The following is a 16,756-nucleotide window of genomic DNA, read 5'->3' as shown; positions in this document are numbered from 1 at the left end:
CATTTATTGCTTGTTGCGATTCATGTCAGCGCATCAAGGCCGAGCATCAAAAGCCAGCAGGGCTACTCCAGCCAAACAGGATACCGGAGTGGAAATGGGATGAAATAGGAATGGACTTCATTGTCGGACTACCTCGATCACAACGCAGAAATGACGCCATATGGGTCATCACAGACCGACTAACCAAGGTTGCTCATTTCATTCCCGTGAAGACTACCTACTCCACACAAAGGCTGGCCAAACTTTATCTCTCCCGTATAGTTTGTTTGCATGGAGTCCCAAAGACTATAATATCCGACCGAGGCACCCAATTTGTCTCCAAATTTTGGGATCACCTACAACAGGCTCTGGGCACGCAGCTAGCTTTCAGTACAGCATACCACCCTCAGACTGATGGACAAACGGAACGTGTGAACCAAATCCTAGAGGATATGCTGAGAGCCTGTGTGCTCACCTATGGATCCAGTTGGGAAGAGAGTTTGCTTACAACAACAGTTACCAAGCCAGCTTGCAAATGGCACCCTTTGAAGCATTGTATGGACGGAGGTGTCGCACCCCACTGAATTGGTCAGAAACAGGTGACAGCCGTATCTTCGGCCCAGACATGCTTAAAGAGGCCGAGGAGAAAGTTAAGCAGATCAGGGACAGACTCAAGACAGCGCAGAGCCGACAAAAGAGCTACTACGATCAAAAGCATCGTGAGGTCAGCTTTGAACCCGGTGATTCTGTATACCTACGAGTGTCTCCTATGAGGGGCCTGCAACGGTTCAAAATTAAGGGGAAGCTAGCCCCGAGATTTATTGGACCATTCTGTATAATTGCACGAAGAGGCACGGTAGCCTACCAGCTAGACCTACCCAAGGAGCTGTCAGACGTACATGACGTATTCCAGGTCTCACAACTGAGAAAGTGCGTAAGTAACCCGGAGAAACATGTATCTCATGAGAGCATTGATGTACAACCAGATCTCACCTACAGAGAGCGGCCAGTAAAGATACTGGAAGTGTCTGAACGGAGGACCCGTCAGAAAACGACAAAAATTTTCAGAGTTCAGTGGAGCAACCACACTGAGGATGAAGCTACATGGGAAAGGGAAGATATTCTCCAGGCAAAGTACCCATATCTATTCGAGGATCAGCTGAAATCTCGAGGACGAGATTTTTCCTAAGGGGGTAGGTGTTGTGACACCCAAAATTTTATTTGATCTTTTCAAAAAAATTATTTTGACTTGAGGGAGGTGTTTTAAAAAAAATTCAAAAGAACTCTCCCTTTCAAAATATTTTTTTTGGCAAGGGTTTTATTTGGATTCACCCAAGACTTGATTTTGGTCTTGGAGGTTCTTTCTGTTAATTGGACTCAAACCAAAATGCCTTTCACTTGGGAAAAATGCCTTCTAAAAATTTCTTTGAAAATGCACTATGGCTTTTGGAATGATTCTCTACCACTTTCAACAAACCTCTCTTGCCATGACCTTAGTGCAAATCCACTCTCATAAAACTTTCCTCATCTTTGGATCATGATTTACTTCAAATCCAGCAAGTTGGACCCTTCCATATATTTATTTCCACTTATTTCTTATCCAAAACAATTTTTGCCTAATATCTTGATCATTGGAGGTTTACAAAGGAACTACCCCTTCTGTTTTGATTTTTGCCCCCAAACCAATTCCCCTCCCTAGTCCTTTGAACCCTCAACCAAGATCCATGAAGATCCACTGGTCTTCAGTTCAAATTTTTCAAACTATACTTGCTGCAAGTTCGGACCAGATTTGCCAAATTTGATGAAATTCATTCAAATCCTTCTCCAAAAATTCTGAGTAAAATCGGGCAGCCTCTGGGTGCATTGAGTGGTCACCTCACCAAGTCCCAGCCCCAGGAAAAATTTTCTTCACACCAAATCATTTCATCGAACACCTTCAGAGCACTGTCAATATCATGTTCAGTCAAATTCAGTTAACAGTGTCTGAACCACTGTCGTTTCTTCAGTGTCTGATGCCAATCTCGCCAGTGCCCCGGCGTTGCCGTGTTTCCTGTCCCCTCCCCCTTGTCCTCTGCACCGCACGAGCGCCTGGATGTTTGCGGGCGTCGGCGACGTGCTGGAGGAGGTGCGCCGCCCCGTGACCGATGCCAGCGGCGGCTTTGCGGCCGCCAGAGAGAGGCGCAGCGCAGACGGCGCCACCCAGCGCCGCCCAAGCCACCGGAGATCGCCGCGTGGTCTTCCACTCCCCAGTGCGCGCTGCCACCCTCGTCGTGAACCGCTAGGCGCGGAAAGCGCTCTCTGCCGCCGTCGTGCCCGTGCGGCCACCCCACCGTGGACCGGCGCCATTACGCCAAGACAGACCAGGATTAGCAGGGGAACGGCACCAGTACACCTCACTGATGCTACCTGGCCACCTAAACTCCTTGCCAAGCCGCTGCCTCGCCGTAATTGCTCGCCGGAGCAACCCCGTTCACGGCCACCCCCTCGAGCCGCCTATAAATAGAGGCCCCGAGCTCCAGCTAGTACCCACACCACCTCTGCACTCCACCAAGACCCTGCCTAGCCACTGGTAGAGCCCCGAGGAAGTCTCCTTCCTCGACTCCGGCCACTGCGACCCGCCACGGGATCCAGCTCGATTCGCTCCCGTGCGTGCACCTCTGCCTCCCATCTCCTGCCAGTAGCTCTCTAGTACATCCCTCCTTCTGACCCGCACTTCAATTCGAAGTTTGCAGCACACCACCGGAGTTCCCCACCATCGCCCGAGCCGCCGTCCGCCGAAGAAAGTGTCGCCGTCGACGCGGTGCTCCCCGACGCCCAAGTCCACCACCCACCGACGCGGAAGGGCACGCTGATACTCTTGGTACACCCCGATCTCCCTGACTCGCCGTGGTTCGACGCCGGCGACCTCCGCAGCCTTCGGGCGCCGGCGAGGTTTTTCAAACCTGACATGTGGACCCCCCACGTCAGCCTCTCTTCTTTCACCCCGAAGCGTTTTCTGTTGGCGCCTTCGGGCAGAGTACGTTTTCTCTGTGGGCTGGCGCGTTTCTATTCGAACCGTTTTCTGTTTTCTCAGTTAAACCCCCGGAACTTTTCTTTTTCATTACAGATGAGTCCCTGGACAGAAACCCTTATAACTTTTTGATAAAAAGTGATTTTTGAGTGATTCTTTTTTTGACAGTCTTAAAATTTTGTCTAGTTTTTTATGGGATTTATTCGAAAAAAATTTGGAACAACTTTTATTCACGCGTTGGTTTTCACATTAGTATGCATTTTTCGCTATACCGTAGGTTCCGGGAGAGGTGACGGAGCCGCGAACTTCGCCGAGCTAGACTCCGACTTCTCCGAACCAGGCAAGCATGTTTGAACCTTTGATATGATAGGTGTTTTGCATGATTGCGTGAAAGGTTGTGCATGGCATATGAGTATCGGTGAGTATCTCGTTGCATGTGAGGCAACTACCCGTGTGTTCCAAAGTTACTGTGATCTCTGATGAGAGATGGACTAGTCATGTGGTGACATGAGGGCAGTAAGGTGGTACTGTTGTAGCATGCCAGCCTTACGTCATCCGTTAAATTCTGACGTTAACGTGGACGGAGTCACGTTATCGTTCTTCCCCCTTCCGTGCTACCACATGTTTTCTGCCAGGATGCGGTTTAGTAAGTTGGTAACCTCTTTCCGTGTACACACCAAACAGAGGGGCCGGGATGATGGTTCCATGGCCCTGGATTAAAGCCAGTCATCCGGTCAGGGGGCATGGGTGTTTCCGGTTGGGACCGAGAGGGGGGCACCCCTTAGAGCGCGCGTATAGAAATTTGATCCCATGCTATGCGAGGTTGTAGCCTCCCCGTCTCAAGGTTTTTCTTGAACGTTGCCGAGGGTGATCCCTGGCTTCGGAATGTTGAATGGGTGTGTACTGGTTAGACGTGTTTCTTCCAAAACACCGTAAACGGAACTAGTCCCCGTGACTACTGAAATCCGTTGGCTGTGGTTAAAGTACAAACTCTGCAGAGTCAAATCCTTCCGAGTCATCGTATCCAAGGTCAAGTACCATGATCAGCGTATCCATGTCTATGTCATAACCTCGTAGTATATTCTTCCTTCCGGTAAGCGAGCATGAGTAGTAAACTTGGCTGAACGTTATTCCTGTGGATGGACTAACCCTGTGGTTTATCTCATGACTGATTATTCTCTTGACAGGATTTAAATTCATGAGCTACTAAGTTATGTATATAAGCCCCTTTTGCGATGTCGCTCAGACGTCCGACTGTGGCATGTCTGTCTTTTATTTTCTGATATAAGCCCTTTATGTGATGTCGCTCAGACGTCCGACTTTGGCACCCAGTATTTATTTTGGGATTTTGGGAGGACCACCGCCCGACTTTTCTGTTATTTTCCCATGCATTATTGTCTCTATGTCTGAACGCACTTGTTAATCTATTCATATGCTTCATGTTTACATTTGTTATATCTTATGTCTGAACTGTCTTGCGAGTACTTTCATAGTACTCACCTGGCTTGTTGATTTGGCCAGATATTGACGAAGGCGACCTCTTGGATGAAGAGTTTGGTAGTGAGTCCGACGCCTAGAGGAATCCCAGTCAGTCCTGTGCGATCCCGGATATTGGTCACTTGTATTATATACGCTTCCGCCACCCGCAATAAACCTCCTCGAGCTTCACCCCGACGCTCGAAGAGCTGTAGTTTGCAGGAGTCATATCACCCGCTCCGCTGTGATATCTTCCACCGCTTTTATCGTGAGTTAGTAGTTATGCCACCCTATCCGCCATCATGTTTTATCGGCGTGCATGTAATAAATTGTTGAGCAGTCCCCGCTCAACCTTGTATTATATTCAGTACTCCTGGTGTTTTCTTTTGTGACCAAGATATTGTCTACCAGTGAGAAGGAATTCTTCTTTACTGGTCCGTAAAAGGGATTGGTCTCTCAATAAATCTTTTATTGAAAAACCGGTCGTGACAGAATTGTATTAACCGGAAACATAATACATGTGTGAATACATAGACAAACATAGTGTCACTAGTATGCCTCTACTTGACTAGCTCGTTGATCAAAGATGGTTGTGTTTCCTAACCATAGACATGAGTTGTCATTTGATTAACGGGATCACATCATTAGGAGAATGATGTGATTGACTTGACCCATTCCGTTAGCTTAGCACTTGATCGTTTAGTTTACTGTTATTGCTTTCTTCATGACTTATACATATTCCTATGACTATGAGATTATCCAACTCCCGATTACCGGAGGAACACTTTGTGTGCAACCAAACGTCACAACGTAACTGGGTGATTATAAAGGTGCTCTACAGGTGTCTCCGATGGTACTTGTTGGGTTGGCATAGATCGAGATTAGGATTTGTCACTCCGATTGTCGGGGAGGTATCTCTGGGCCCTCTCGGTAATGCACATCACTATAAGCCTTGCAAGCAATGTGACTAATGAGTTAGTTGCAGGATGATGCATTACAGAACAAGTAAAGAGACTTGCCGGTAACGAGATTGAGCTAGGTATTGAGATATCGACGATAGAATCTCGGGCAAGTAACATACCGATGACAAAGGGAACAACGTATGTTGTTATGCGGTTTGACCGATAAAGATCTTCATAGAATATGTGGGAGCAAATATGAGCATCCAGGTTCCGCTATTGGTTATTGACCGGAGGCGTGTCTCGGTCATGTCTACATAGTTCTCGAACCCGTAGGGTCCGCACGCTTAACGTTCGGTGACGATCGGTATTATGAGTTTATGTGTTTTGATGTAGCGAAGGTAGTTCGGAGTCTCGGATATGATCACGGACATGACGAAGAGTCTCGAAATGGTCGAGACGTAAAGATCGATATATTGGACGGCTATATTCGGACACCGGAAGTGTTCCGGGTGGTTTCGGAGAAAACCGGAGTGCCGGAGGGGTTACCGGAACCCCCCGTGGAAGTATTGGGCCTTAGTGGGCCTTAGGGGAGAGAGAGGGCAGCAGCCCAGGAGGTGGCGCGCCCCCTCCCATGAGGAATCCGAATTGGACTAGGGGAGGGGGGCGCGGCCCCTCTTTCTCTCTCCCTCTCCCTCTCTTTCATTCCCCCTTCCCTCTTCCTAGTTGGACTAGGAAAGGGGAGTCCTACTCCTACTAGGAGGCGGACTCCCCCCTCCTTGGCGCGCCCCAAGGGCCGGCCAGCCTCCCCCCTTGCTCCTTTATATACGGGGGCAGGGGGCACCTCTAGATACAACAAGTTGATCTGTTGATCTCTCCCAGTCGTGTGCGGTGCCCCTCTCCACCATATTCCACCTCGGTAATATCGTAGCGGTGCTTAGGCGAAGCCCTGCGTCGGTAGCATCAGCAACACCGTCATCACGCCGTCGTGCTGACGGAACTCTCCCGCAAAACTCTGCTGGATCGGAGTTCGTGGGACGTCATCGAGCTGAACGTGTGCTGAACTCGGAGGTGCCGTACGTTCGGTACTTGGATCGGTTGGATCGTGAAGACGTACGACTACATCAACTGTGTTGTCATAACGCTTCCGCTTTCGGTCTATGAGGGTACGTGGACACACTCTCCCCTCTCGTTGCTATGCATCACCATGATCTTGCGTGTGCATAGGAATTTTTTTTTAAATTACTACGTTCCCCAACACGCACGTGGGCTGTTGTGCGGCCAGGTACGCGCGCGTGGCCGCGAGGCGAGCGGTGGCGCTTAGCGAGACGTGTGGCGTGCGAGAGATTCGGTTTGTGTTTCGGTTATACTGTTTCATACCGAACCGAGCGATTTTATTTTGGATATCATAAGTGAAAACCGAATTTTACTGTACCAGCAGCAAAAACCGGAATCGGTTTTTTTGGTTTCGGTTTCGGTTCGGCATTCGGTTGGTCGGTTTTATGCCCACCCGTAAGTGGAGCTGACCCTACTGCAGAACCTGGATGCAAGGGTACGAGCTCTAGAGGAACAACAAGCACTAGTTCAGAGCCAGCGACCTGCCGGAGCTACCCCAGAAGCTACCCCGCCATCTCAGCGGAGAAGCAGCATAGCTTCCACCGAGCTCCTTCAGCAGCCTGACTTCATGGCTCCCAGCTACCCCGTGGATGCTATCACGGAGGCTCAAGATTGCCACCTTATGGCGCAATGGGGGCACCTCAAAGTCAAGGCGGCTGTCGGCTCTGTTGCACCTCCTGAACCTGGTGCAACTTTTCACTGCCTTTCGATTCCACAAGGCTATGTTGTTGTGATGGTCGATGAAATAATAGAGGGATTTGAGGAGCTGGAGCTTGACCACCCTACCGGTGAAGGGGAGACTCAGCTGGGTCTTGCTCTGAAGACTCCATGTCTATGGCGGAAGGAGCTCATCAAGCTTCCGAACTGGACACCTCCGCCTCCTCCTCCTCCTCCGGCGAGTCAGGGCACTCCGCCTCCTCCTCCGACGAGTGATCAGGGCACTCCGCCTCCTTCTCCGGCTGCTCAGGCGCGTGGCGGCACTCCGCCTCCTTCTCCGCCTGCGCCGGCGCGTCCGAGCAGCCCGCCTCCTCCTCTGCCTCGTCAGCAAGGGGGGAAGAGAGCCGCCGCCGCTCCGGCACGTCGTAGCACTCCGCCTCCTTCTTCTCCGCCTCGTAAGCAACGAAAGAAGACAGCCGCAGCCGCTCCGGCTGCTCCGGCGTCTAGCAGTACAACCAGAGGCGGCAGGCAATACAGATTCGGTCCATCTCTCAAGCCTCTAGAGAAGTTACCATATGAGATGACCGAACAGGAAAACACGGAGATCTGTCAAGCCCAAGTGAAGGATTTTTTTGCAAAGAAACCTACACCTCCGGAGGAGAAGATAGATAAGGTGAAAGTTCAGCGCACTTTGGATGCCCTGAAGCGACCACCACCGCCTCCGCCGGATGACAACCATGTCCGCGCTCTTAAAAAGGCAGTGGAAGAAGCGCACCGGTCGGGAACTACTTCAAGTGACAAAAGGTTACAAGAACGAAGAAGTGGGAAACAATTTCCAGCTCGGAGAACAGGCAAACCAATCGTGCCCCCCGCTGAAGGTGTCTAGCGATATCGTCGTAAATCTGCCGGGGATGCTGCCCGGTACCAATCCTGGTGATTACCTGCCCGATGATGCACATTTTGAATCAATGGAGGTGGACGAACACAAATACCGGCACGGGAAGCCTCTCGTCAAACCTGGTCATCCTCCTCTAACAACGATGATGTGAAGATTCCATAAGTGGTACATTGACACCTGCAAGTCTGGGAAGGATATTTTGACGCTGAGAGTTAAAGAGGAGCACGACCTCGTTAGAATTGATCTGTTGTCTGTTCCATTTGAGGAGTTCTTCCAGTTTTTCAATCAAAAGTCCCTCGATAAAATAATCGTCACTTGCTACTATCTGTAAGTACTACTTCTGTAATTAAGTCTCTATATATAGCTCAGCTCTTTCATTGCATGTATATATAATTATCCTCACTATATTATGCAGATTGAAAATCGTCCAATGCAGAAAAGCACAAATCTATGATATTGGGTTCATTAACACAAATCTCATAGATGAATGGACGGTTAAATTTGATGCCAAAGAAGCCGAGGCCAACTTGCTAAACTCGTTGCTTCAAAATCAAAACAAAGATAAAATACTCTTTCCTTACAACTTCAAGTGAGTGTTACTGTCTTGTGCATATTCGGTTTCCCTTATTACTCGAGGTTATAGTAATGTAATTGATGAGTTATGCATGCGTGCGCAGCTTCCACTTTATTCTCCTAGAGATGAAGCTTGAGCAGGGACTAGTAACCGTCTTAGACTCAAGACGAAAATATCCCAAGGAGTATGCGGCCATGACTGAAATGCTCCAGAAGTAAGTTCAATCGATCATTATTGCACCATATCGGCAACTTTGTTCATTTCCTGATATCAAGTAATTATTTTCTTTGTCTTGCAGGGTTTGGAAAGTGTTCACCGCAGAAGCTCTGGGACTGCCGGGGGAGCTGCGATTTACACACCCGAAAGTAAGTACTACTAGCTAGTTCCGCGCATCTCCCATTTATTCTAGCTAGTTTCATCAATACCATTTATAATGCTTGATTATCAGTTTGATTGACCTCTATTTCTCTTAAAGTGGTTGTGGCAGGACGGCGGGAATAATTTTTGTGGAAACTACGTTTGCGAGTACATCTACAACGCGATGACCTCTAAGCGGGGCTACTCTAAAGAAGATTATGAAGTGCGTAAGCAATAATAATAATTTTATTTATTACCATCATTTGTGTTGAGTTTCATTCATATATATTTATTGACCCCCTTCTTCAAATTAGCTTTGGCAGCTGCGGGATGAACTCCTACCACAAGATCGCATAAAATCAATTCAAGAGGAATTTGTGGGATTCTTTCTTGACCACGTCATAGATAAAGACGGAGAATACCATGTGGAACTTGACATCAGATGTTAGGAATTGTAAGAGATATTATATTGTATATATATGTAGCTAGTAGCGTCAGATAGATATACGAAAACTTGTTGTTCGACCAATCTCTCGGAGGAAGAGAGGTCGATCACTTCTCTTTGTATATGTTCATGACGATCTTGTGTACTTAATGGTTTTCCTTCATTTGCTTACTAGCTAGCGTGTCGAGTCCTCTCTATACGTATAGTACGTAGCGTCAACCAAGCACGAAGATAAGAGAGGACACTTCTCTCTATTAGCTAGCTAACACAATATATGAAACCCCTAAATTAACCCTAAAAAAACCCCAAAACCCCCCAACCCCCCCCCCCCCCTTCAAAAAAGAAAACAAAAACCCCAGCCCCTGAACTGCTGATGCGTGGATGCCTTTTAGTCCCGGTTGGTGGTACCAACCAGGACAAAAGGCCCTCCTGCCTGGGCAAGCCACAGCGGCCACGTGGAGCCTCATCTGTCCCGGTTCGTATAAGAACCGGGACTAAAGGTACAGGGCTTTAGTACCGACCCTTTAGTCCCGGTTCAGGAACCGGGACAAATGGGCCTTATGAACCGGGACAAATGGGCCTTTTTCCACTAGTGCATTATGATCCAGGCATATGCCTGGCTGACATTTCGAAGGCCCTGGTGCAAACCAGGTATAATAGGCCCGAACGACCATTATATCTCGGGAGCACCTATGTGACAGGTGCCTGAAAATATTTCTGGTTTCAGTCAAATTGTCCCCTGTCCATTGGATTTGTATCTAAAGGCTGAAAAGCAAAATTGCTGGGTTCACTGAATGATACTTTTCCTTCCAGTAGGTTTTATTGATGATGCAGCAGCTGATGGCCCGATACTACTAGTATTGTATATTGCCAGGAGCAACTAGTATAGAAAATGAGCCTAGGGTGCAAAAATAGAAAACCAAACCTGAGCCATTAGATGCAGCATCACTGGTACAGATTGAGGTGGAGGGTTCTCAATGTACATTTCAAGAAACCCCCCTAAAACTAGTTACATATAGAAGATAACTTTTGCAGTAACCACCTCAAAGCTCTCATATATCAATCATACAATTCATCATCAATAAGACTACTTTTCAGATCTGTACAGATGCCCTCTCGTCTTAGATTTATAAAAAATCCACACATATGTACTGCGTGAAGCTTCTCTCTGTATCTAAATTCGTCAGTTGCTTATGCTACATCACGAATCATGCAAGAAATCTAAACATGTTGGTCACTAAAAAGTATGTGAGCATCATCAGAAATATCTTTCAGTACATGAGAATTAATTCATCCACTTCAAGTAAACATAGATTTCAAACTGCAGGATCACAATCATATGAACCAACAGAAGAGACATACATACATATCGAGTGTTACATTGCATTAGAGGATCATCTGTGGTACATCATGGGCAAGACTGACTACGAACGACAAAAATAAATCACAGCTCAACAAGCAATGCCATTAGAAACTGCATCAACTTGGCTAGAATGATGTTACAGAACAGAAAAGCTACAGCCTTTTGCCTCCAGTTCTAGTGCTTCTTGCTCATCAAGCTTCTTGTGTTGGGAGAGATCAAACCTAACAAATACAGTTCAGTTAGCACAGGTCCGTCCAAGTGTCATATGTTCACACTTGATGAAGTTTTAACATAGCCTCAAGCAGATTACAAGTTTCAAGGACCACGTAAGAGCAGAAATAGCAATGCGAAAAAATGGCAATGAACAAAAATGCAGTTTTATGACTGTCCTGCAGATGCAGATTATTATTCTAATTCAACAATACTAAACAAAGAATGATGACATGCATTACATTATGCTTTGTAGTAACTAGTACTTACAACACAACATGACCAATAGTACTAAACGCAGGTTGTGAACATTTATAGGACCTTGTGGTTTCAACCATGAAATCTCTCGGTTGTTCACATTAGCACCTACTTGTTCCGCTCCTATGGTTTGGCATGGACATGATAGATGATAAGGGCGTATATTTTCCTATGAAACATTAATGAAATCATGGAACATGGACAGAAGTGAAAAGTCTATTACATAAAATCCAGAAGTGTGTGTACCTCTTGAAAGAACGATTGTTTCTTTTCAGTGTACTGGAATCAGTAATGACAAGCATTGGGGAATTAATCTCTGCAGACGAGCTACCAGTGCTGAAATCTTGATTCTGAGCACTATTGACTGATTCCATAGCTGCAAACAACTTTGTACGAAACAACATCACACAATTGGATTAACAAAATGTTTGGTACCTCAACAGATTATTTACTTTTTAGACAGTTTTCTCACGTGATAGTGCTGGTGCAAATGTTGTGGCCATGCAACTATGGGCTCTCTTAATGGCGAAGTAGCGCTGCTCCCCTCCATTACTGAATCCTGAGATGAGATATTTTTTGTCACTTGTCCCGAGATGATAATTGCAAAGTCAAAAATGAGATCATCTTATATAGTACAGACGTTAGGCACAAGGATCAGATAAAGGACGCAGCCTAGGGCAACAGTCTATGAATTAGAATGTATACTAGGACACTTCCAATTGTTAGCCCTGTATGCATAAATTGTTGACCCTCAATGCCACCATCTTTGGGAAACATAATTCATATATACTGGGACACTTCTTACTATTCCCTGTTTAAACCGATCAATTTTCAGCGGTGAATCATGTATACAACTATACATGAATCAAAATTTTGATATGCTGACAAATGGACCAATTTCATTTTTTTGCCTAGCAGAATCAATTTAATTTCTTTCCAGCTTTTCAAGCTATTGACTCTGTATAAGAACTGCAGGTACTAATCTTTTTACTGAAGTTTCCTGAAGTTCACACCGGCGCGATTATCTAACCATCCTCAACCTTTCAACTTGATCCTCCAGAATACTAATCAGTGAAACAAAATGTTCAAAGAGAGTACCAAAACACCTACAACAGTAGCAATGCACCATCAATCGGAGTTGTTAAACTGCATCATTCACTCGACATGAACAAGAAAATAGAACTAGAGAGATGCAGTACAAATCTACATGGTAATAAAATTGGGATGTAGCCCAAATTTACTAGCAAACAAAAGTTAACACCTATTTATAGGTGAACCGCCTCGTCGCACGGGCCGGTCGGGAAGGAGCCGAGGAGACCACCACCGGCTTGCCACCGACGAGAGGGAGGAGGATGCGAGCTAATACTAGAGAGAGAGGCGACGAAGCCACCGCTGCCGGAGCTTCAGAAGGGAGGCTGCGACGAGCAGCGGGGCGGACCGGCGGAGGTTGCCGACGAGCTCCGATCTGGTCCGCCTCAAACCGGGACGCCACCCACACAACGGCAGGGAGCCGTCAAGAGTTGGAACAACATGGAAGAGGGACCTGTGCCGCCTCTACCGGGCGTACTCGCTCAGCTTGGAGGACAGATCTAGGCTGCCGCCGCGGCCGCCGCCTGGGAGATTCTGGTTCTTGCGCTGTATCTAGCTCTCTACCGAGTGGATTTGGGTTTGAACGACGAGGGATGGGGACCGAAATAGCTTGCAGGGACGGACTTTCTTGCAAATTTTGCGCACCCAGCGACCCACCAAAATCTGGGCCATCACTTTCCCATCCGATGGTACATATCCATTTTTTCTATTTTTGCACCTTAGGCTCAGATTCTATACTAGTCATGCCCTTAATCAACTTGCTGAAATTTGTCCTTTATGCATGCGCGCACACACTATGCATGTATCCCTATATAACCATCGTCATGTATATAAATTTTTCTTAAGAATTATATTTGCTTGCCTACACATACATTGTACTTATATAAATTAATGAGGGGAGAAAAGAGGGACTTGAAACATTGATTCTAGTTTTTTATTTATTTTAGCAAACATTATGTTAATTTTTTAATTAAAAAACACAATAATTTACATTGGTCGTATCGGATTTCCATAATATTCTTATACGACGGGCTTTAAGGTGTGGAATTAAGATCAACACAACGACCTGGTTAAACAAAGTCCGATGCAATAAAAAAACTCAAAAATATAAAAAACTAAATAAAAAACTGAAATTTTCTAAGGTATAATGAATTAGGGCATTGATGCTACCCTAAAGAATAAAGAAAATGAAAAAAAAACTTGGCATCTGGAATGTCGATATTCTTTTTTATATGCTTGACGTTTTTTTACTTAAGACAAAAATAATATAAGTAGTCAAAAGAAAAGGAAGTGCCATTATGCAAATATGCCTAACATGGACAATCATAAAGACTTCTTGTCGAACTTTTTTCTTATAAAGAGGGATCAAAATATATTACAAACTTGCACACAAAATATGCAAAACTTGCATAACTCGGTATTGTGCAAGAACAAGTGTAAATTAGTGCAGGAACAAGTGTAAACTTGCACACAATACTGGGAATTAAAACACCGATTCTAGTCTTTTATTTCAGCAACTATTATGCTACTTTTTTATTAAAATAACACAATAAATTACATTGGTCATATCGGATTTATACAATATTCTTACGCCATGGGCTTTATGGTGTGGAATTAAGATGAACACAATGACCTAGTTAAAGAAAATTTGTTGCTAGTTAAAAAAACACAACAAAATATATTTTTATTGATTCAGTTAGATCAATTACAAAATGGAATTTCATTTTAAGTTCTTAACAGAAAAATAAGCAGCATCGCACTGCAACATCAAATGTGTCGTCGCATGCACAATTATAGCAGAAAAACATACGACAAAAAAATGACTAAGCATCAATAAACAATGTCATAATAAAAAACAAAACCAAAAATAATATTATAAGATGAAATGAACACAGACTTTATGCATGCACAGACACAAACATACAACCCACACACGTCAGAAAGACATGCGCACAACAAGAACACACATTTACACACACCTTGTCATGCAAACACAGCCAAAAGACAACAGAATAGCACGGGATTAACTGATGGGATAGAAATTTTTAGACCCCAGACTAGTAGCAAACGCGCCCCTTGGCAGCTCTGAGTGATGCCCTGAACTGTGAAGCAAGTGCCAGACAAGTATGGCACCGATATCATAGTCGAGGGCCTAATGAGATATAGTGTGATGTCGTGCCGTGAGGTGGGGTAGGGGGGTCCATTGCTCCAATATTCGTTCGGGGTTAACGAAACCAAGTGTCCATCAACGTAACAGAGACAGTGCAATGCTGAATGTTGGGCCGAATAATTTCTATCTTGGTGTTACAGATACCGACGACAGAAAAAACGTCGCCTGCTGTTCACGAGATCACCGGCTTGGGATTGCTAATGAGGGTGACCGCGAGCACAACAAGGCGTGCAACATTTCACAGCATTTGCTTGCTTCATCTAGCATCACCGAATCTCTCAAACAACAATTTTTTGATAAACCTCTCAAACACGAATCGAAACAGGGCCAACCTCCAAGACCAGTTGATCGGTGACTTTGGCTGGGTAGTAGGAATGCAAGCGGGGCGGGCTGGCAAACAATAGACATATAAATATACTCCAGTATAGTAGTATTAATTTTATAGTAGTGATGAGTTAATTTATAACCTAATTGAATAGTTTCACGGGAAGAAGAGAGACACTGCTTTCACCCTTACTGGGTCTTCATAAGTAGCCGCGGCAGTCTAAGCTGACAGCAACGTAAATTCGAAAAAGTGATGTTGAAGTACGCCCTCAGGCTTCAGCGCATTCACTGTCTACAACGAATGCTAAAAATATCTGTCGTGGACGTGGCAGAAATAGAATCAGAGTAACCATGAGTCACAAGGGAGTGTAGGTCTGCCGTCTGCAACGTTCATTTCGTCCAGAGATCTAGTGATTACCGGTCTCCACACGTTCCGGAGACAAGTCCACGGCGACCAGAGGCTCTTGACCAGAGGCCGTGCCGCGTCTTGTCCATGTATTTCTACCAGGGCTGGCTAGCTCTGCTTTCTTGCTGCAAAATTAGCAAACAGCTGTACGTATCTGTTGAGTTCACACGAGCTAAAACTTTTTATTTCCGCCACTACGATTTTGTCAAGAGGCATCTTTGCAAAGGTACTGCTGTTTTCGCGTAATCTCGTACAGTACTATGATAGAGTATCCCCTTGATGGTGTGTGTTTTGATGGAGCAGGTGACACCGGGAGGCAGCTCCCAGGTTCTGCGATGCATGGCTACACGAGGTTGGTCGTCTGGCTGTTGCTCCTAAGCAGCTCGTCACCGTGCTTTGGCCATGTAACCAGTGATTCCGACGTCCAATGCTTGAAGGACCTCAAGCAGTCGGTGATCGATCCTAACGGCGTGCTCGAAGCCTCATGGAGCTTCTCTAACAACGGCATCGACGGTTACATATGCCGGTTCACCGGCGTGGAATGCTGGCACCCTGATCAGAACAGGGTTCTCGGGTTGCGTCTCGGCAACCTGGGACTCGAAGGTCTATTCCCTCCAGGCCTCCACCTTTGCAGCTTCATGACCGCTCTCGACATGTCCGGCAACAACTTCTCAGGCCCGCTCCCGGAACACATCTTCGAGCAGATGGGGTACATGACCTATCTGGACCTCTCGAACAACAGTTTCTCAGGCGTGATCCCTGCAGGCATCGGGAACATGACGTACCTGAGCACCCTCGCCCTTCAGCACAACCAGTTCGCCGGCGGAATTCCGGCGCAGCTGGGCAACACTTCGCAGCTCATTTCGTTTAATGTCGCCGATAATTCACTGTCGGGCCCTGTCCTGGACTCTCTGCAGCGCTTCCCGGCTACCAACTTCACAGCCAATCCGGGGCTCTGCGGGCCGCCGCTGGACAAGAGGTGTAAGAAGAGGTTTAGGGTGCGGATACACGTCCGTCTTGTTCGGACTCGGGAGATGTTTGTCCGGATTCAGAAGCTGCTGCACAGGATCAATGACGCGTCCATCATCGGGGCGTTGGCTGGGTTCATCTTTGGGTTCATGGTGGCCTTCTACTTTCCGCACAAGTTCTTGTTCTGTGGGAGGCTCTAGCCCTGCACCTTTCGTGTTTGTGGGTGACAGTGTGTACATGAACGTTGGGCTAGAGAATGCGCCAGGCTGCCTTTGTTGGTCTATCCTATGATAAATATGTGGGCAAACAAGTCGTGTGTGTGGTCACAAGAGTGAAGTACGTCTACATTCTAATGAATATATTTTTTTAGAAGAAGAGGGCCTAGCCCCGATTCCATTGCATAGCAAAGAAATCACAATAGTTCAGTACATCCAAGAAACTACAAAGACAAAAACTACCACAAACTAAAAGTAGAAGAGAAAATAGAAGCTAGTAGCCAGCTATTACAAGGAAGACAGCCACAAACTAGGGCAATGCAAAACTAGCCAACTCCCCT

At 46.2% G+C, this 16,756-nt stretch overlaps 1 protein-coding gene across 1 annotated transcript; it reads left to right on the top strand.

The window, feature by feature from the left end:
- Positions 1-15,382: 15,382 nt before the first annotated feature.
- LOC109743029 (uncharacterized) lies at positions 15,383-16,720 on the top strand. Its single transcript, XM_045234451.2, has 2 exons — positions 15,383-15,457; positions 15,535-16,720. Exon 2 carries the CDS (start codon positions 15,567-15,569, stop codon positions 16,398-16,400), a length of 834 nt encoding a protein of 277 aa, XP_045090386.1. The 5' UTR covers positions 15,383-15,457; positions 15,535-15,566; the 3' UTR covers positions 16,401-16,720.
- Positions 16,721-16,756: the final 36 nt, after the last annotated feature.

The sequence above is a fragment of the Aegilops tauschii genome, chromosome 3, assembly GCF_002575655.3.
Source record: "Aegilops tauschii subsp. strangulata cultivar AL8/78 chromosome 3, Aet v6.0, whole genome shotgun sequence".
Classification (NCBI taxonomy): domain Eukaryota; kingdom Viridiplantae; phylum Streptophyta; class Magnoliopsida; order Poales; family Poaceae; genus Aegilops; species Aegilops tauschii.
This window is presented reverse-complemented; position numbering and strand designations above follow the sequence as displayed.